We start from the raw sequence: 19,048 nt of genomic DNA, 5'->3' as shown, positions 1-19,048 counted from the left end.
ATAATACACGACTTGACATATCATTCGTGGTGAATTTACTAGCAAGATATAGTTCCTATCCAACCAGAAGACATTGGAGTGGAATCAAACAAATCTTTCGATATCTTCATGGGACGATTGATATAGGATTGTTTTATCCCTATGGATCCAAATCACAACTAGTTGGCTATGCAGATGCTGGATACTTGTCTGACCCACATAAAGGGAGATCTCAAACAGGATACCTGTTCACATATGGTGGTACAGCTATATCTTGGAGGTCCACGAAACAAATGACTGCTGCAACATCCTCTAATCATGCTGAAATACTGGCGATTCATGAAGCTAGTCGCGAGTGTTTTTGGCTGAGGAGTCTGATTCAATATATTCTATCATCATGTGGACTGATTGATCATAAGATAGCTCCAACTGTCCTGTTTGAAGATAATACATCATGCATTGCTCAACTTAAGGGTGGATACTCAAAGGTGATAGAACAAAGCATATTTCTCACAAATTCTTCTTCACTCATGATCTTCAAAATCAAGGGACAATTGATATCCAACAAATCCGCTCAAGTGACAATCTGGCAGATTTGTTCACAAAGTCACTCCCAAAATCCTCCTTTAAAAGATTGGTACAGGAGATTGGGATGCGCCGATTTCGAGACATTAAATGATGTCGGCAAGAGGGGGAGATTGTACTCTTTTTTCCTTGGTCAGGTTTTTTCCCATTGGGTTTTTCTTGACAAGGTTTTTAATGAAGCAGTCCCCATCACAAATGATATTGTACTCTTTTTCCTTCACTAAGGTTTTTCCCACAGGGTTTTTCTTTAGTAAAGTTTTAATGAGACAATAATCCTAAATGGTCATCTAAGGGGAGTGTTGTGATAGGAATGGGATGTGGATGCCCATTTCCTATATGAGACTTACATTCTCAAGAGAGAATGATATTAATGAAGGTGGAAAATTTTCTTCCTACATGCTTATAAATAGGAGGTTAACCTCAGTTGATGTTACACAAGCAATAATAAAAACTATAATAATTCTCTCTCTCTCTTTATTGAGTGATATCTCTCTCTTTCTATAATATATATATCTCTCTCATTTATATATACATACACATTACTTCATATAATAAATAAACACATATATGAATTATTTATAGTGAACTAATTATATTAATACTAGATTTTTTTATTTACACTTTCTTATTTCATATTTATTATATCTTCCTTAATTATTTATTTTACAACATTTCTCAAACCAAATGAAAATTAAAAATGATTTTGATTGTTTACACTATTATATAATGAATAATCTATCCATAAATAAAATTTTTTACTTAATGGATGTAAATTCAAAACACTTTTAAACAATCAGAATTATATTTAAAGTATTTAAATATATTATGCAGTCCATTAGAAAATTTATTTTCTGTTACGGCCCAGCCCAAGGTCCACACGGGTCAACCCGACCCAAGCTCTACCCGACCCGGACGCCTGCATTCCAACCGACCCGGACACGCGTCCTGTACGACCCACACACGGCTGCAGGGCAGCGCCCTTGGGATCATGGGCCTAACCTCACACGGGGCCCACCACTGACATGTATATAAGGGGAAGAATGGCTCTTCCCCCGAGGTACGTCACCTTCCACATCACTTCCCCTGCTTGTACGATTTCTGACTTAGGCGTCGGAGTGTCTTTGCAGGTGGCACCCCCCCCCTCGTCCATTCACCAGCTCAAGTGCTCGCCAGCTCGGCTAGTCCGCTACAAGTGCGACCCAAGTTAAGGCGTCCTCACCTATCCATCCTTTCACTTTTATACCCGACCTGTCCGGAATCCGACCACCGAACATTGGCGCCGTCTGTGGGGACTCCTTTGCCTGAATGGAAGTCGCGCCAGGTCCCGGCGACCGAGCTCGAGCAGCCGGAGCGGAAGGGGCAGCCTCCGTCGCCTCGCAAAGGGGAGGCCGGAGATCCCCCCAACGACACACGACAACCCGACCATTCGGAGGAACGGGCGGCGATAGCGCCATAATAATGCAGGAGCTACGCCACAGAGTCCAGAACCTAGAACGACAGCTAGCCGACCGGGAGAGGGATGGATGGTCTACCGATCCGAGCTACACCCCATCCCCCGGGGGCGAGGAAGAAGAGAGCTCTCACCAAAGCCGCTCACGGCATATATCTGCATCCCGGATGGAAGCAGAGGGCACACAAGAGGAATCACCCATTCCGAGAAGACGAAACGACACAGTCATCTACTCTCGTGGCAGACGAACTCGCCGAACGGCGAGAGGTCGTGAGGACGGAGAAGGGAGATCCGAGAGAACACGACAACCTGTGATAATGGGTGTCACGCCGTTCCACCGGTCTATCCTTGAGGTCCGGTTGCCGAAACACTTCGACAAACCAACGGACATGAGGTATGACGGAACCCAAGATCCTCTAGAACATCTCACGGCCTTTGAGGCCAGGATGAACCTAGAGGGAGTAGGCGACGAGGTAAGGTGCCGCGCCTTCCCGGTAACCTTAGCAGGACCAGCGATCAGATGGTTTAATGGCCTCCCTCAAGGTTCTATCTACACCTTCTCAGATATTAGCCGCGCGTTTCTGGCTCAATTTACAACGCGAATAGCAAAGTCCAAACACCCTATCAACCTCCTCGGGGTAACCCAAAGACAGGGAGAGCCGACCAGGAGGTACTTAGATCGGTTCAACGACGAATGCTTGGAAATCGACGGCCTGACCGACTCGGTGGCCAGTCTCTGCCTGACGAACGGCCTCCTCAACGAGAACTTCCGGAAACACCTTACCACGAAGCCGGTTTGGACGATGCATGAAATCCAAACGGTGGCCAAAGAGTACATAAACGACGAGGAAGTCAGCCGGGTCGTGGCAGCCAATAAGCGGCAGCCCGGTTACGGCCAGACCCGGCAGTCCGGTGGCGACGGGGAGAGAGCAAAAGAAAAGGTTAGGGAGGAGGCATCGAACAAAGCTCCTAGGCCGTTCCCTCGAGTCGGAAAGTTCACTAACTACACTCCACTCACCCTCCCCATTGTGGAAGTCTACCAACAAATAGCTGAGAAAGGAATTCTTCCGAAGCCCCGACCACTCAAGGACCGCACAGGTGGAAACAAGAACCTTTATTGTGACTACCATAAGGGATATGGCCATCAAACACAGGACTGTTTCGACCTAAAGGATGCATTGGAACAGGCGATAAGGGAAGGGAAGCTAGCAGCGTTCTCCCATCTCATCAGGGAGCCGAGAAGGCGCTATCGCGATCAGGATGAGGAAGGCAAGACACGCTCGATCAAACGGCGACAGGAGCCCGAAGACAGAGACCACGGCCTAACGGTGATAAACGTGGTAACGGCAAAAAACGCTGCACCAAAGTCCCGATCGGCACACAAGAAAGACGCCAGGGTTCTGGCGATCTCATCCACTCCTGTGCAGAATACCAAAAAACCTCCGTCCATCTCTTTCGGCCCAGAAGATCAATGGTTCAGCGACGCCCCGGAAAACCCTCCCATGGTCATAACGGCCAGAGTGGGAACCGGCCTCGTCAAGCGGATCCTTGTCGACACCGGGGCTGATTCAAACATCATGTTCCGCAACGTGTTCGACGCACTGGGGCTGAAGGATGCCGACCTGACGACCCACCAGCACGGGGTTATCGGGTTAGGCGACCACTTCATCAAACCAGACGGGGTCATTTCCCTGCCGATCTCGGTAGGCCAGAAGCAAGGCCGAAGATCGGCGATGGCCGAATTCGTGATCCTCCGAGACTCCACAGCCTACAACATCATCTTGGGAAGAAAAACAATCAATGATTTTGAAGCCATAATCAACACCAAGCTGTTAGTTATGAAGTTTGTCGCCGATGATGGATCCATAGGGACCATAAGAGGAGACCTCGAGACGGCGGTCGCTTGTGACAACGCCAGCCTTTCCCTCAGAAAGAAGTCCAAGGAAGCATCTGGCGTATTCCTGGCCGACCTTGATGCCAGAGTAGAGGACAACCCGAGGCCGGAACCAGAAGGGGCCTGGAGAAATTTAGTATCGGCGACGAAGGGGAAAAGTTCACATTCGTTAACAAGAACCTCCCGCATGAGTTGAAGGAGCCTTTGATTGAAATGATAAGGGCCAACAAGGACCTCTTCGCATGGACGCCAGCCGACATGCCGGGCATTGATCCACAAATCATTTCACATCACTTAGCCGTCAAGCCAGACGCACGCCCAGTGGCTCAGTGAAGAAGAAAGATGTCGGCGGAAAGAGCGGAGGAGGTAGCCAAGCAAACGGCCGGCCTCCTAGAAGCAGGCTTCATACGAGAAGTGGACTACTCGACGTGGCTCTCAAATGTGGTATTGGTAAAAAAACACAACGGCAGATGGAGAATGTGCGTGGACTACTCTGACCTTAACAAAGCATGCCCCAAAGATTGCTTCCCCCTCCCCAACATAGATGCGCTCGTCGACGCTGCGGCGGGGTACCGGTATCTGAGTTTCATGGACGCCTATTCCGGTTACAATCAGATACCGATGCACCGACCAGACGAAGACAAAACGGCGTTCATAACGCCAGGAGGAACTTTCTGCTACAAGGTAATGCCATTTGGCTTGAAAAATGCAGGGGCGACATATCAGAGGCTGATGAACAGGATATTCCACGACCTCATAGGAAAAACGGTCGAAGTTTATGTGGACGACATCCTGGCAAAAACAACACGACCTGACGACCTCCTACACGACCTGGCTAGTGTGTTTGCGTCCCTCCGTCAACATGGTATGAGGCTGAACCCCCTCAAATGCGCCTTCGCTATGGAGGCCGGCAAGTTCCTGGGATTTATGATAACTCAGAGAGGGGTAGAAGCCAACCCGGAGAAATGCCAGGCAATACTTCAGATGAAGAGCCCGGGCTGTGTCAAGGACGTCCAGAGGTTGGCAGGGCGATTGACATCACTTTCCCGGTTTCTCGGGGCCTCGGCGACAAAGGCCCTGCCATTCTTCAACCTCATGAAAAAAGGGATGGCGTTTGAATGGACACCCGCGTGCGAAGAGGCCTTCCAACACTTCAGGGAAATCCTAGCGGCACCTCCCGTTCTCGGGAAGCCAAGGGACGGGGAACCACTGTACCTGTACCTCGCTATAACAAGCGAAGCCCTGGCCGCAGTGCTAGTACGGGAGGACGGGAGGACCCAGCAACCAGTCTACTTCATAAGCAGAACCCTACAAGGAGCAGAGTTAAGATATAGCAAGTTGGAAAAGCTAGCCTTAGCACTCCTAACCTCCTCGAGAAGGTTAAAACAATACTTCCAGAGTCACCAAGTGGTCGTCAGAACGGACCAAGGGATCCGACAAGTTCTCCAAAAACCCGACCTGGCGGGAAGAATGATGACTTGGTCCATCGAACTCTCTCAATATGACATACGGTACGAACCCCGGCAAGCCATCAAGGCGCAGGCCATGGCGGATTTCCTGGTTGAAATAACAGGAGACCCAGGCGAAGACACGGATACACGGTGGAAGCTCCATGTGGACGGAGCCTCCAACCAGACCTTCGGAGGAGCCGGGATCATCCTAGAAAGTCCAAACGGGGTCGTATACGAACAGTCGGTCAGATTCGAGTTTCCCATCTCGAACAATCAAGCAGAATACGAAGCCCTCATAGGCGGCTTGACCCTAGCAACAGAGGTCGGCGCGAAAAGGCTGGAAGTATGCAGCGATTCCCAAGTCGTCACTTCGCAAGTAAACGGCAGCTACCAAGCCAAGGACCCCTTGTTGCAGAAATACTTGGAAAAGGTCAAAAGCTTGAGCCAAAAGTTCGACGAGGTCACAGTCCAGCATGTACCCAGGGAAAGGAACACCCGAGCAGACCTCCTATCAAAATTAGCCAGCACAAAGCCAGGGGAGGGAAACCGGTCTCTCATCCAAGGCATGACAAGGGAACCTACAATTGCACTACACATAACAACCCTAAGTTCGTCATGGCTAGACCCCATCACCAACTACTTAGAACACGGCCAAGTCCCTGGCAACGAAAAGGATGCGGTGAAATTAAGGAGAGAAGCGGCCAAATACGCCGTCATCCAAGGACAGCTGTTCAGAAAAGGGTTCAGCCAACCCTTACTGAAGTGCCTACACCCCGACCAAACGGACTACGTCCTCAGGGAAGTCCACGAGGGCTGCTGTGGGCACCACATCGGAGGAAAAGCCTTAGCAAGGAAGTTGATCCGAGCTGGGTACTACTGGCCATCGATGATGGCAGATTCCAAAGAGTTCGTCAAAAAGTGCATAAAGTGCCAACAAAACGCCAACTTTGCCAAGGCGCCGGCAAACGAGTTAAGCTTGCTGACGACTTCCCGGCCGTTCGCTCAATGGGGAATCGACCTCTTAGGACCTTTCCCTATCGGCCCTGGGCAGGTCAAATATCTCATAGTGGCAATTGATTACTATACCAAATGGATAGAAGCCGAACCATTGGCTAGCATATCCTCAGCCAATTGCAGAAAATTCATGTGGAGGCAGGTGATAACACGGTTCGGGATACCAGAAGCCGTCATCTCGGACAATGGCACACAATTTGCCGACAAAAAGTTCACAGAATTCCTCAACGGCCTAGGTATAAGGCAAAGGTTCTCTTCGGTAGAACACCCTCGGACGAACGGACAAGTGGAGTCCGCCAACAAAGTTATCCTTTCAGGGCTAAAGAAGAGGTTGGACAACAAAAAGGGTGCTTGGGCCGACGAGTTGGCATCGGTCCTCTGGTCTTATCGAACAACCGAGCAATCCTCCACCAAGGAAACCCCTTTCCGACTAACATACGGGGTGGACGCAGTAATACCCGTGGAGATCGGTGAACCGAGCCCGCGATTGCTTTTGAAAGGAGTAGAGGAAACTGTAGAAAAGGACCTGATAGATGAAGCCCGGGAGATGGCCCATTTGACGGAAACAGCGCTAAAACAAAGAATAGCTCTGCGCTACAACACCAAAGTGCTCAAGAGGGACGTTAAGCCTGACGACCTCGTCCTGAGGCGAAACGATATCGGCTTGCCGACCCCCGGAGAAGGCAAGCTAGCGGCAAACTGGGAAGGCCCTTACAGAGTAAAAAAGGTGATGGGAAAAGGAGCGTTCAAGTTAGAAAGGCTCGATGGCAAGGAGGTCCCGAGAACATGGAATGCGGACAACCTAAGAAGATTCTACTCCTAGGAGAAGGCCCGACTAACCGACCAGGATAGCTAATTGGTCATCTCGCAAATTTATCTTTTGAACTTCTCATAGCGACTTATCTGTCCTTTACACAGTTACCAAATTTATCTTTTGAACTTCTCATAGCGAATTTTCTCTCCTATCTTGTCACTTAATTTTTCAGATAAACCACCACGTCCAACGACGGCGTACGTCCCTGGGACTGATCACCCCGGGAACCCGTCAATCACAATCAACGACAACACAAAAGGCCATGAGCCATTGATATAAGCGAAGACGATAAACCAGAAAACGGTTAAAAGAAACGGCAACACGAGCAAACGATAAAACGGTCGTTGATAAAAAGCCAACATAAAACGGCTAAACACCAAAAACGTTAAATTGTTCGCAAGCCAAAAACGGCTAAAACTAAAACAGTTTACAAGTCATGACAAAGCGGCTGTACAAAAAGCTGTAAACACAAATTCACTTCTTGGGGACGTCGACGACCTTGCCATCAAGAATAACCTTGCGGACCCCGATCGCCGACGTGTCGAACTCAGGAGCGACAATTTTAATTTGAGCTTTGAGGGCTTCCTCAGTTCCCAAGATCGCAGCCTTGCCCTGCTTAACGACATCTTTATACTTGCCCTTCCACGTCGCCAGCTCGGCCTCCGCGGCCTGCTTCTCTTTCTCAATCTCGGCCACACGCTTTTGCGCCGCACCGCCTGCTTCTCCAAAGCCATTTCACGCTCCGCCAAACGTTCAACCGTCGCGACCGACTCTTTGCGTTTCTTCTTAGCAGCTGTTGCCTTCTGTTCGGCGGTGGTAGCTTTCTGCTCGGCAGCGGTGGCTTTCTTCTCGGCAGCATCCAGTTTTTCTGAAGATTGAGTCAATTGCTCCCGGAGAGTTTCAACTTCACTTTTTAGTTCATTATTTGCTTTCCCAGCAGTTTCCAACCTTCGGCGGAGGGACTCCATCCCGGTTAGCTCAAACTCGGCCTTCCGGGCTATCACGGCACCGCGCAAGAGGGTACGGTACATCCACCTCGCCTGCGCGGCAAGGGAAGACTCATGGAAGTACTCTTCGGTACCGGGGATCAGCTGGGAATCTATGAAGTCGCCTGCATCAAAGTTCCTCTCCATAACAGTAAGGGCCCCCTCAGGGCTAGACGACGCCGTGGAAGTTTTCTTTCTTTTTCTTGGGTTGGGGACCTCTTCCACCTCAACATCCGGGCCAAGAACAGAACCATCAGTTCCTACCACCTCGTGGATAGGGGAGACATGGACGACCTTACCGCTCCCGACCGCGGCACCTTGAGTCGAGGTACCAATCCCATCGGTTGCAGCCTTCTGCTCCGGAACGTCTTTAGCCTCCGGAGCATCGGGTCCCTCGGGGGCCGGTTGCTCGTCACTCTCCTCATCGTTGCCACCACCAAGAAAAGTTTGGAACAAGTCGGAAAGACCCGTCACCGAAGCAGACATATCCACTGCAGGAAAACAAGGAAGGTCGGTTAGTCGTCACATAATATCAACAAGAAGGAAAAAGACAAAGGGAAAAGTGAAAAGCTTCTCACAAATATAGTTACGGCCGGCCTCTCGATCACCCATAAGGAGATGGGGATTTACCGGGTTCTTCCCAAAAACTGCGTTTAACACCTCGGCAATTTGCTGATCTACTGCCGACATGTTTTTATAAACTACCTTAATAAAACTATTGGCTCCTGCCCCGAAGCTCCAATAAGTCGGGATGAGCCGAACCCCCTCCAGAGATAACCAAAAGGGGTGACGACCTTTGGCCGGGCGGACCTTAAAATACTTGTCCTTAAACCCATGGTAAGAATCTTCGAACAAGCCGAAAATCTTCCGACCCTGAGCAGCCCGGAAGGACATAAACCCTTTCCTATGTTTCCCCTCCTTGGAAGGGTTTGTGAGGGTGAAGAAAAAGAGGAAGACATCTACGGACACCGGCAGATCGAGATACTCACAAACCATCTCGAAACAGCGGATCGAAGCCCAGCTGTTCGGATGCAACTGCGACGGTGACACAGAAATTCGGTTTAAAAGCGCCATTTGAAAGGCTGAAAACGGAATGCGAACTCCGACTTGAGTGAACATGGCCTTGTAGAACCAAATCCAGTCGGCAACCTGGCTGGGTCGGAAGTTGATTTCATACAAACGCTCGTGAGGAGCCGGGACGAAAACGTCGTAATTGGCCTCCTCGTCGGTCCCGCCACACAGATACCCGGCTTGTCGGAACTCGGTGAGCTCCTCTTCGCCCATTTGATTGGGTGACTCCCTTATATCAGAGACGACCCAAGCATATTGGTCATACGCTGCGGGGTTAACGGATGCCCGGGAGACCGTGCGAGCCATACCTACATGGGGGTACCATCCAGTTAGTCTAAGAGATCGGTTGCTCAAGCCGAACACACACACCACCCTCACGACTTCCCGACTAAGGCCAAACAAGACTAAATGGCTAAAAGAGCGAAAGAAAGCCTACCCTGGAATGGTACTTTTCCCCTAACACGTCTACTCGTGACTAAAAAGCTACACAGTAACATCAAAAACAACCAAATAACAAGCATACAGAAATAATGCATAAAGGGAGATTGATTTGATAATTACCTAAATTGATGGAAAGGAGATGGAGTTGCAAGTCTGGGAAAGTACAGGATAGATGAACGAAGGTACCACAACAATGCTCTGAGATATTGCAACAGGAAAGAAGAAGAAGAGAAATGGAAAGTGTGAAAAGAGAAAGAAGCACAAAACCGACTGTTTAAAAACTGCCCCCCCCCAAAGCGCGAAAACACCTGGGGGCAGAATAGTCTTTTCAGACGGGGTTTTTCCACCCCATTATGAGCATTCAATGCTCGGCACGAGAAACGGAGCGACGAAACGGTTGCCTATGCAGACCAAAGGACACGCGCGTCGGGGGTGCATCCTCCCCACGAGCGGCCGACCAGACGACATAAGAGACTGCACGCCATTGGTAGCTTCCACGACTACCATTGGCGCGTGGGGGCACTGTTACGGCCCAGCCCAAGGTCCACATGGGTCAACCCGACCCAAGCTCTACCCGACCCGGACGCCTGCATTCCAACCGACCCGGACACGCGTCCTGTACGACCCACACACGGCTGCAGGGCAGCGCCCTTGGGATCATGGGCCTAACCTCACACGGGGCCCACCACTGACATGTATATAAGGGGAAGAATGGCTCTTCCCCCGAGGTACGTCACCTTCCACATCACTTCCCCTGCTTGTACGATTTCTGACTTAGGCGTCGGAGTGTCTTTGCAGGTGGCACCCCCCCTCGTCCATTCACCAGCTCAAGTGCTCGCCAGCTCGGCTAGTCCGCTACAAGTGCGACCCAAGTTAAGGCGTCCCCACCTATCCATCCTTTCACTTTTATACCCGACCTGTCCGGAATCCGACCACCGAACATTTTCTATTCACATTTATAATATATTATATTTTCAGTCTTTTGACTCTTTTCTATTTTTAATGTGATTTCTAGGAACCCTTTTAATTTTTTTAAGAGCATCTCCGATAAAATATTTTTAGAATATTACGTTTGATATTTTTAAAAAATTAATTAATTTAAAATTAAAATTTATATTAAAGTTGATTGATAAAATAAAATTGGTATTGAAAATATGATTTTATCTTAATAAAAAATCAATAAAATTTTATCATTTATATAATTATATTGATAAAATTATTAAAAATAATATAAAATTTTAATTAAACTAAGATTAAGTATTGAAAGAATAAATTTTATTTTTAATTTTAAATTATTATTTGTTACATATGATCCCATAAATATTTTTATGTTATCTTATAAAATACAAAATGAAATTAAAATTGTCAACGAACTATAACTCAAATGACATAATTCAGGGATAGAGTTAGAAAAAATATTAGAGGAGAATAAAATTATTTACACAATAAAATAATATTAAAATAATTTTTTAAAGGGAAACTAAACTAAAATTTACATATAATTTATATGTAAAAAATTAAAATTAAGGAGACTATTGTCCCTTGTTTCCAGTATGTAGCTCCCCTCCTAACATAATCTCTTCTTCTTACTTACAAATTTTAGATTCGAATTTTACTTCTAATTTAAAATAAAAAAAGTAAAATTAAAATTTGATCTAACATTAAAGATGCTTTAAATTTTGCCAAATTACCAATATTAACCGACTACATAGCCAAAAATTATAATATTTAAAAATAAATTGAAAAGGCTTAAATAAAAGATTGGAGGGCCAATATTGTTGTGCATAGATGTAAGAGTGGAGTACCCATACACCCAACCTCGAGAAAGTAGCGGTTTTCTAATTTCTCGCGCGATTCTGAATTCTGCAAGAACAGAGAGAAAGAGAAAGAGAAAGAGATCAGTTTCAGTGCTTTCAATTCTCGCTTTGGTTTTGAAGATTAAGCTACCTTAAACGACGTCGTTTCGGTGATGGAAGCTCAATTACCGGATCTCTGAATAAACAACAAGAAGAAGAAGAACCATTCGAACTGCACTCGAATCTAAGCATATTCATTCCCTGCAATGGCGTCGTGGCTCAAAGCAGCTGAAGGTAATTGATCTCCCTGAATACATTCGCAGTTTCACCCATTTCCGTCGAAATCATTCTTTTTTCGTCGTTGATTCAACTTTGTTATTTAATTTTTATTCCGAGTTTGATTCGAAAATGATTTTGGGAGCTCAGAGAGGTTTTGGTCTCAGCTGGCATCATTGCATCTTCTTATATTTTGATCGATTCACTGAACCTGCAACACATCGTTAACGCTGACACGCTCTTATTCTTCAAATCAACATGCCAAGTTTTTAATTAAGGTTAAGTTTGGCATTGAGTTATAATATTAGGATGAAAGTCAATTTATTGAGAGTTAGGGAATTAATTAGTGAATGTTAACTATTTTACATAATATGATATACCCCCATACATAATCTCTGATGCTTTGTCCATATTGTGTAAGGAGTATAACATGTTTAAAATTTCAATGTACATGTCTAATCAAGAGAAGGGCGCCTGCACTAGTTCATTTGATCTCAATGGAGCTCACCTTCTTTTGTATTGCTTGCTTTTCAGGGTGTTGCCTTGTTATGTAATGAGTTTATCATTTTGAGTTCAAATTTGACATGCTTTTTTCTTTTTTATTTTTTTATCAGATTTATTCGAACATGTAGATCGAAGAGCAAAGCTGGTTGTCAGTGACTTAGCTGAAGAACAACCAGACTCTAAGCCTCCAGGTTTTGATTTCTTTTACCTGCCTTTTAGCGATCGGTTTGTGCCAAATACCTAGAATCAATCCTGGGTATATTTTTGTGAAGTTATGCTGACAGTTTATTCAAAAGATAGACTTCTAAAACCATGATGATTAGAAGGTTTCTTGTGTTATATATTTTAGTTTGACTATTGATGGTTCTTAAATGTGAGTTCCATTTTGTGATCTTTTATATTGAGTAATATATTGGCTTAAAAGTTTGGTGTAAACTTTTGCTAGGTCAAGAGAAGACGGTTTGATACCTCAACTTAAGTTGTAAGACATAAAACTTATGTGTGTTTTGCAGAAATGGCCATCCCTTCAGGAAAATGGTTTTCGCAGAGCTTTCTTTTTAAACTATACCACTAACAAATCTTTTACTTTCTTCCTTCTAGATTTAAAGGTTTTACATCTAATTTGTATCTAGGTTGATCTATGAAAATAACGACTGTTACTACTACTAATAATAATCTTTGTTTAGCTATGTGGAATTGGCTAGGTGAATCAAACCATGCGATAGTTATATAGTCTTGTCATTATCTAGTTTAATTTTAAACTAGAATAAATGAGTAAAAAAGCGTGCCTTTTCAATATTAAGTTTTGCATATTCTGTTATTAGAAGTGCTAGCAGTTGTTTATTGTATCTTAACTTTTTTTGAAATAGCTTCCAATGGGCAAGGATCTAAAGGCAACAGGACCAAAAAAGTCAAGGTATTGCCTGTGCATTACTATACATGGATAATGATCTTGTAGTTAATTTTCAAGTTGAGCTTCTCTTCTTGATTTCTTCAGGCTCATAAGAGACTATCCACGCCAGCAACTGTAACGAGTGATGCCACTGCAGAGAAAAGTGAAATTCTAGCTGCAGCAGTGGATGCAACAACTCAGAGGGACAATGTTGAACTTGTAGCTGAAAATGATCGGAGTACCCCCATATCTGCAGACCAACCAAACAAGGAGCAACCTGTGGATTCAACGTCTCCCTTGTCCGACACTTCATTATCACAAAAGCCAACTGATGATGTTGGTAAACATGCCACAGATGATGTGAAAATTTTAGCAGCTGAAACTGTTTCTGAAGTTGCCACTGTATCTACAAATGGTGAGCCTGTCAAAGAGAATGCTTATGAGGAGGATCCTCCCCAAACTTCCAAAGGAATTGAAGCCCCAAGTGATGAACTCACTAATGTTGGCCAAACTAACAAGCCTAGGGATCTGGATGCAAATCAAAATGTGAATCAAGAGAGATCAGAATCTGTGGGTGCTGATATTATTCCTAATAATGATGATGGACCTAAAGATGGTGATGTAAAGAATGAATCAGTTCCGAATAGAAAGAATGATCAGCATCATAAAACCGAGATCTCCCCACAGAAAGTACAAGATCAACTTGAAGAGGTAACACTGATTTTGGAGAAATTAATTTATCAATCATTATTTCATAAAACATCACATCTTTTCTTCTAATTTTTTAGTCGGTTCATAGGCTCAAGGGTTGCTTAAAACAACAAAATCAACTGGTGGGTCCAAAGAGGCAAGGTTAGCTCGGGTAAGAATGTTGTTTGAACCAATATTTGTGTTGGCTTAGCCTCAGATATGGGACAATCTTGATCAGATAAAGATCATGTAGAGTATTTGTGGAATGTTGAATTGTGTTTCTTTGTAATTGCTATTATAGATGCCTGATTTATACTTTTTCATGATGCTTAGGTCTGTGCTGGATTATCAACTCGCCTTCAAGAATACAAATCTGAAAATGCACAACTAGAGGAACTTCTCACTGCAGAGGTGAAATACAATTACTATGTCCTGGTTTCAGAGACTGGAATGTCTCATTATATGCTGGCAATGAAACACTTGAGTTGTTGCATTACTAAAATAATTCCATATTTACAGAGAGAGCTGAGTAAATCATATGAAGCTAACATAAAACAGCTACAGAAGGATTTGTCTGAAAGTAAAAGGGAAGTAACAAGAGTTGAATCAAATATGGTTGAGGCCTTGGCAGCCAAAAATGCTGAAATTGAGGCACTTCTAAGTTCCATGGATGCACTTAAGAGGCAGGCTGCACAATCTGAAGGAAATCTAGCTTCCATTCAGGTTCTTCTTTGTTAATTTATTTAAATAAGCTTTCATGCAGTATTTTATGTCCATACATGCTACTACTTTGGAGTTCAATAGGAATCAAGAGATGCCAAAGCCTCCCTCATAGAGAACCTGGTGTCAGCCTTGCAACTTACTTTTTTGTTTTTTTCAGAACTTTATTCTCTAATATTTGCTTTGGCCTTGTGGAAGCTTTATCCTTCTCTGATTAACTCATTGGATCGCTTGAATGCTGCTACCTTCTGCGTATTGCCTTCAGGGTCTTGCAGTTTGAATAATACTTTTCTCCATGTTGGTTTATTAATGTTAATATCTGGCTTGCACTGTTTCCTTGGCCTACCAAGAATTTATTGTTTATGAATGATGTTGGTTGCTGGAAATGCATGTTTATCTATCCAATTCATAAGAAAACTGCAATTAATTGAAATATATTATCCCACTGACCATAATATAGCTATAAGCTGCATTTATCCATTCCGAAATCCGAAGTGTGTCTTTCTGCCCTGTCTTAAATTTTGCTGAATTAGACGATATCCGGAGTATTTTTCTCAATAAATTAGGAAAACCTTTGGCTATTTTGGATTGAGTAACATGACAATCCTCTGGATTCTGTTGGTTTCTTCATTAGTTTCCTTCTATATATTTAGGACTTCTCGTTTCACTATGGCTTGTACGTTCATCGTAATGCTTGGATAACACTGTTTATATCTTATTAGGTAAACATGGAATCTATGATGAGAAATCGAGAGTTAACAGAAACAAGGATGATGCAGGTAAGTTGGTTCTCCGTTACATGCTTCCTATACTTGTATGATATTTTCCATTAATATGATAAAGCTTTTTGTGTAAAAAATCTGTTATCCTCGTAGGCTCTAAGAGAGGAGCTAGCATCTGCAGAACGAAGAGCAGAAGAGGAACGTGCAGCGCATAATGCTACCAAAATGGTATGTATCTTGAATTGTTTATTTCTTTTATTCTTATGTATTTGCCTTACATTCAAGTGATTGTGTGATTGGTGTAACAGGCTGCTATGGAAAGAGAAGTAGACTTGGAGCAACGAGCCATTGAGTCATCTACAGCACTTGCAAGGATACAGGTAATGTAAGAATTTACTGCATTTTATTTAATTTTTAATTAGTGTACACGTCCTGTTGAACTATTATTTTCTGTTTGTTTTAACTTCCATTTTGGTGTCCGTCACTGGTTTCTGTTCTGTTTTTGTTTTATTGTGTTTAATTTTACTGTTTTTGTTTTATTGTGTTTAATTTTAAATTCCTAGGTGTTCTCATTCATTGGATTAGAAATCTTTGAGAATACAAAAGGATCTTGTATACTAAATTTTAAGATGATTATAAAATGATTTTCATCATCAGAAGTCTTGAAAGCTTTTGTGTTTTATTAAATTTGAAAGAGGCAAGGGAGATCATTTCAGCTCATTGAATGCTGCTATTTAGTCTTGCTTTTTTTAAATTACTAACAATGTATCTGTTTTACAAATTAATCATGAGTAGTGGTACCAAATCCACAAGGAAATCATCCGTGTAAATAAGGCTACTACTAGTCTCCCTTTTCAATCAAGGTTAATACATTGATTTTAGTTGCTTATTTTTTCAGAGAATAGCAGATGAGAGGACAGCAAAGGCCACTGAACTTGAGCAGAAGGTGGCACTTCTTGAGGTACATAGAACAATTAATCTTTATTTTTTTATTTTAAACCATGAAGGCTGATTAGTAATTAATATTCTGCCATGGAGATCTACTGAAGCTTTTGTCAACATTTTTTTAGGTAGAATGTTCATCTTTAAATCAAGAGCTTCAAGATATGGAAGCCCGGCTGCGTCGTGAACAAAAAAAGTCACCAGAAGAAGCAAATCAAGTTATTCAGGTATATTGTTTGCATACAGGCTAGCCATATGCTTTAATAGGTTTAACAGAAAGTTCTGAGAGTTCCAAGAGGGGTGGGGGTTGTTGGTGGGGAATGGGAGGGGTATGTGGGAAAATTACTTGAGCTATTGCTGCCAAAAGACCAAAATGATTCTGGCACCAACTGTTGGGCCATTGACACACATCATTATTGTTTAAATTCTGTTTTAGTGAAATTATGCAAATATTTGTGATAAATTATTCATCCTTATGGAGCTGGTGCATTTCATATATTAGATGCAGGCACGGCAGGAAGAACTGGAGCGTGCACGTCAGGGTCAGAGGGAAGCTGAAAATAAGCTATCTTCCTTGGAGGCAAGTTTTTCTTTTTACTTATCTATTAATAAAGTTTATCAGAGATAAGTAGATAACGGTCTCCTGTTTTGTAGTTCATAGTTTACTTTCCTATTATTTCTTATATGTTTGGTTTCACGGTTTCAGGCTGAATTTCAGAAGATGAGAGTTGAAATGGCTGCCATGAAGAGGGATGCTGAGCATTACTCACGTCAGGTGATAGGGGGTGTTTTTCATGAATATCTTATTTTGTTGAATGGGGTTAAAATTTGAATCTGTAGGTAGGATACACATTTTTTGGAATATTACTTGTACTAAGCAAGCATTATATCCATGTAACAGGAGCACATGGAGTTAGAGAAACGTTATCGGGAACTGACTGACCTCCTGGTAATTTGCAATTTCTCATCATGTGTTAGATTGCAATTAATTGTAATGTTCATTAAATTAATGTACTACCTTCGTCTCAGTACTACAAACAAACACAATTAGAAACCATGGTTAGTGAAAAAGCTGCAACGGAGTTTCAATTGGAGAAGGAAATTAAGCGTCTTCAAGAAGCACAGGTATGTTGTTATTTGTTAGATTCCTGTGGCTACTTGATTGTTAGTTTGACTGTGCATCTGATATCACCATCATGTTGAACAGGCAGAAGCTGAACGAAGTAGGGTTTCTCGTCGAGCGTCAACATCTTGGGAAGATGAGACTGAAATAAAATCCCTTGAGTATGTTTCTTCATATGATGTTAGCATATAGAGATTGTTTATCTGTGTTGCATTTTTAGAACTTATAGGCCAATAGGGTGCAAAGTTAAGGCAAAACCTTTAAAATCATCAATCTTTTGTAGAACTAATTTGTTTACATCCCCATGTTAAATCATCTCTGATGTAGCTGTTTCTCTCTTTTTCTTCTTCATCTTCTTCCTTTCTATTAAAAAAAGAAAAGAAAAAAGAAAATGAATAGTTGGTTGATAATATCACTCGATTATTTAGTTATTCCTCTTTCATATCTTTGTCACTTCTCCATCTGTGTTTTGATTTCCACTTGTAGACTTTGGAAAGTTATCTTATAAAGTAATAATTGCAGGGCTCTTCCTGTGCATCACCGTCATCTGGTTGGTGCAAGTATTCAGGTAACAATCATCATGTCTCATGTTATTCCCATTCCTCCTTTGAGCATTAGTTTTTACTTTGTATTTGGCTTGCCACGTGCAGTTGCAAAAGGCAGTGAAATTGTTAGATTCGGGAGCTGTCAGGGCAACAAGATTTCTCTGGCGTTATCCCACAGCTCGAGTTATTCTTTTTTTCTATTTGGTGAGATTGCTTAATTTGATGCTTAAAAGTGCCAAATATCTGAGATTAATACCATGGAAAGAAATGAACTCTGCTAACCTTGAGAAATTGCAACAGGTATTTGTACATCTCTTCTTGATGTATCTCTTACACCGCCTTCAGGTAAATATATTCAGCCGTTGCACCGCAAAGATATGACAATTATTAGTGCGCAACTGTGCATTTTATTCTGTTTTTGTAGAATTGATTCTACTGTAGAATTATTATAATAGAAACTAAATTCTAGATGCCACAATTGGTTTTACCAAGTTAACCAGACATTAATCTCAGAATCGATTTTCGGACCCCAAAATTGATTCTTCCACCTCCCACCGAGTTTGTGATATGCAGTTACGTTAATGATTTTGGATACTGAACTGCTATCAAGTATTGCCGACTGCAGCCTCACCTTTTGCCCCCTGTGCAGGAACAAGACGCTCTTTCAGCTAGAGAAGTTGCAGAATCTATGGGACTTTCTACCCAGAATTTGCATTGAGTTATACAAGCATTCTATTTAGGCTTGTACCTGGTGTTGATCCTTTATTGACTATATATTTCAAGTGTGCATTTACAATGTGGCTGCTTAGAATGCCTTCGAATTGATTCACCAAAATACCTAAGGATCCAATGCAAAAGAGGAAAAATATTAGAGCATTTGCTGCAGTTAGAATTTAGAAAATATGTTGGGATTTGCTGAAGCTAACTCAGTTGTATCACCATGTTTATTGTAAACCTGTTGAGCGAATCCAATTCTTTAATGACATGTTTTATTCGTTGTTTTAAGTGAAAATGTATTCCTTCTGGAATATAAATGTTGTAGATACAAGTTTCTTTTGTTATTTCCTTTGACTTTTTGTATCAAATGTAAGATACTATCCCATAACTATGAGAAATATATAATTGATAATTTTTTTTACCCCTAAGAATCTGA

The 19,048-nt window shown here is 43.0% G+C and overlaps 1 protein-coding gene across 1 annotated transcript; it reads left to right on the top strand.

The window, feature by feature from the left end:
• The first annotated feature begins 11,457 nt into the window (after window positions 1-11,457).
• On the top strand, window positions 11,458-19,040 carry LOC112802090 (golgin candidate 1). Its single transcript, XM_025845109.3, has 21 exons — window positions 11,458-11,775; window positions 12,372-12,452; window positions 13,131-13,177; window positions 13,259-13,864; window positions 13,953-14,015; window positions 14,177-14,254; window positions 14,363-14,566; window positions 15,286-15,342; window positions 15,439-15,513; window positions 15,594-15,665; window positions 16,184-16,246; window positions 16,356-16,454; window positions 16,730-16,807; window positions 16,934-17,002; window positions 17,129-17,176; window positions 17,257-17,352; window positions 17,435-17,511; window positions 17,873-17,918; window positions 18,001-18,099; window positions 18,196-18,240; window positions 18,545-19,040. Exons 1-21 carry the CDS (start codon window positions 11,748-11,750, stop codon window positions 18,611-18,613), a joined length of 2,100 nt encoding a protein of 699 aa, XP_025700894.1. The 5' UTR covers window positions 11,458-11,747; the 3' UTR covers window positions 18,614-19,040.
• The last annotated feature ends 8 nt before the right edge of the window (window positions 19,041-19,048 follow it).

Source organism: Arachis hypogaea, chromosome 5 (assembly GCF_003086295.3).
Source record: "Arachis hypogaea cultivar Tifrunner chromosome 5, arahy.Tifrunner.gnm2.J5K5, whole genome shotgun sequence".
In the NCBI taxonomy this organism is placed as follows: Eukaryota; Viridiplantae; Streptophyta; class Magnoliopsida; order Fabales; family Fabaceae; genus Arachis; species Arachis hypogaea.
Note: the sequence above shows the minus strand (reverse complement) of the source record. Positions and strands in the feature narration are given on the sequence as shown.

Coding starts and splice junctions, on each gene's coding strand:
- LOC112802090 (XM_025845109.3), top strand. CDS start 11,748: ATGGCGTCGTGGCTCAAAGCAGCTGAAG. Junction 13,865..13,952: donor TACAAGATCAACTTGAAGAG/GTAACACTGATT, acceptor GTCGGTTCATAG/GCTCAAGGGTTGCTTAAAAC. Junction 15,514..15,593: donor CGCATAATGCTACCAAAATG/GTATGTATCTTG, acceptor TTGGTGTAACAG/GCTGCTATGGAAAGAGAAGT.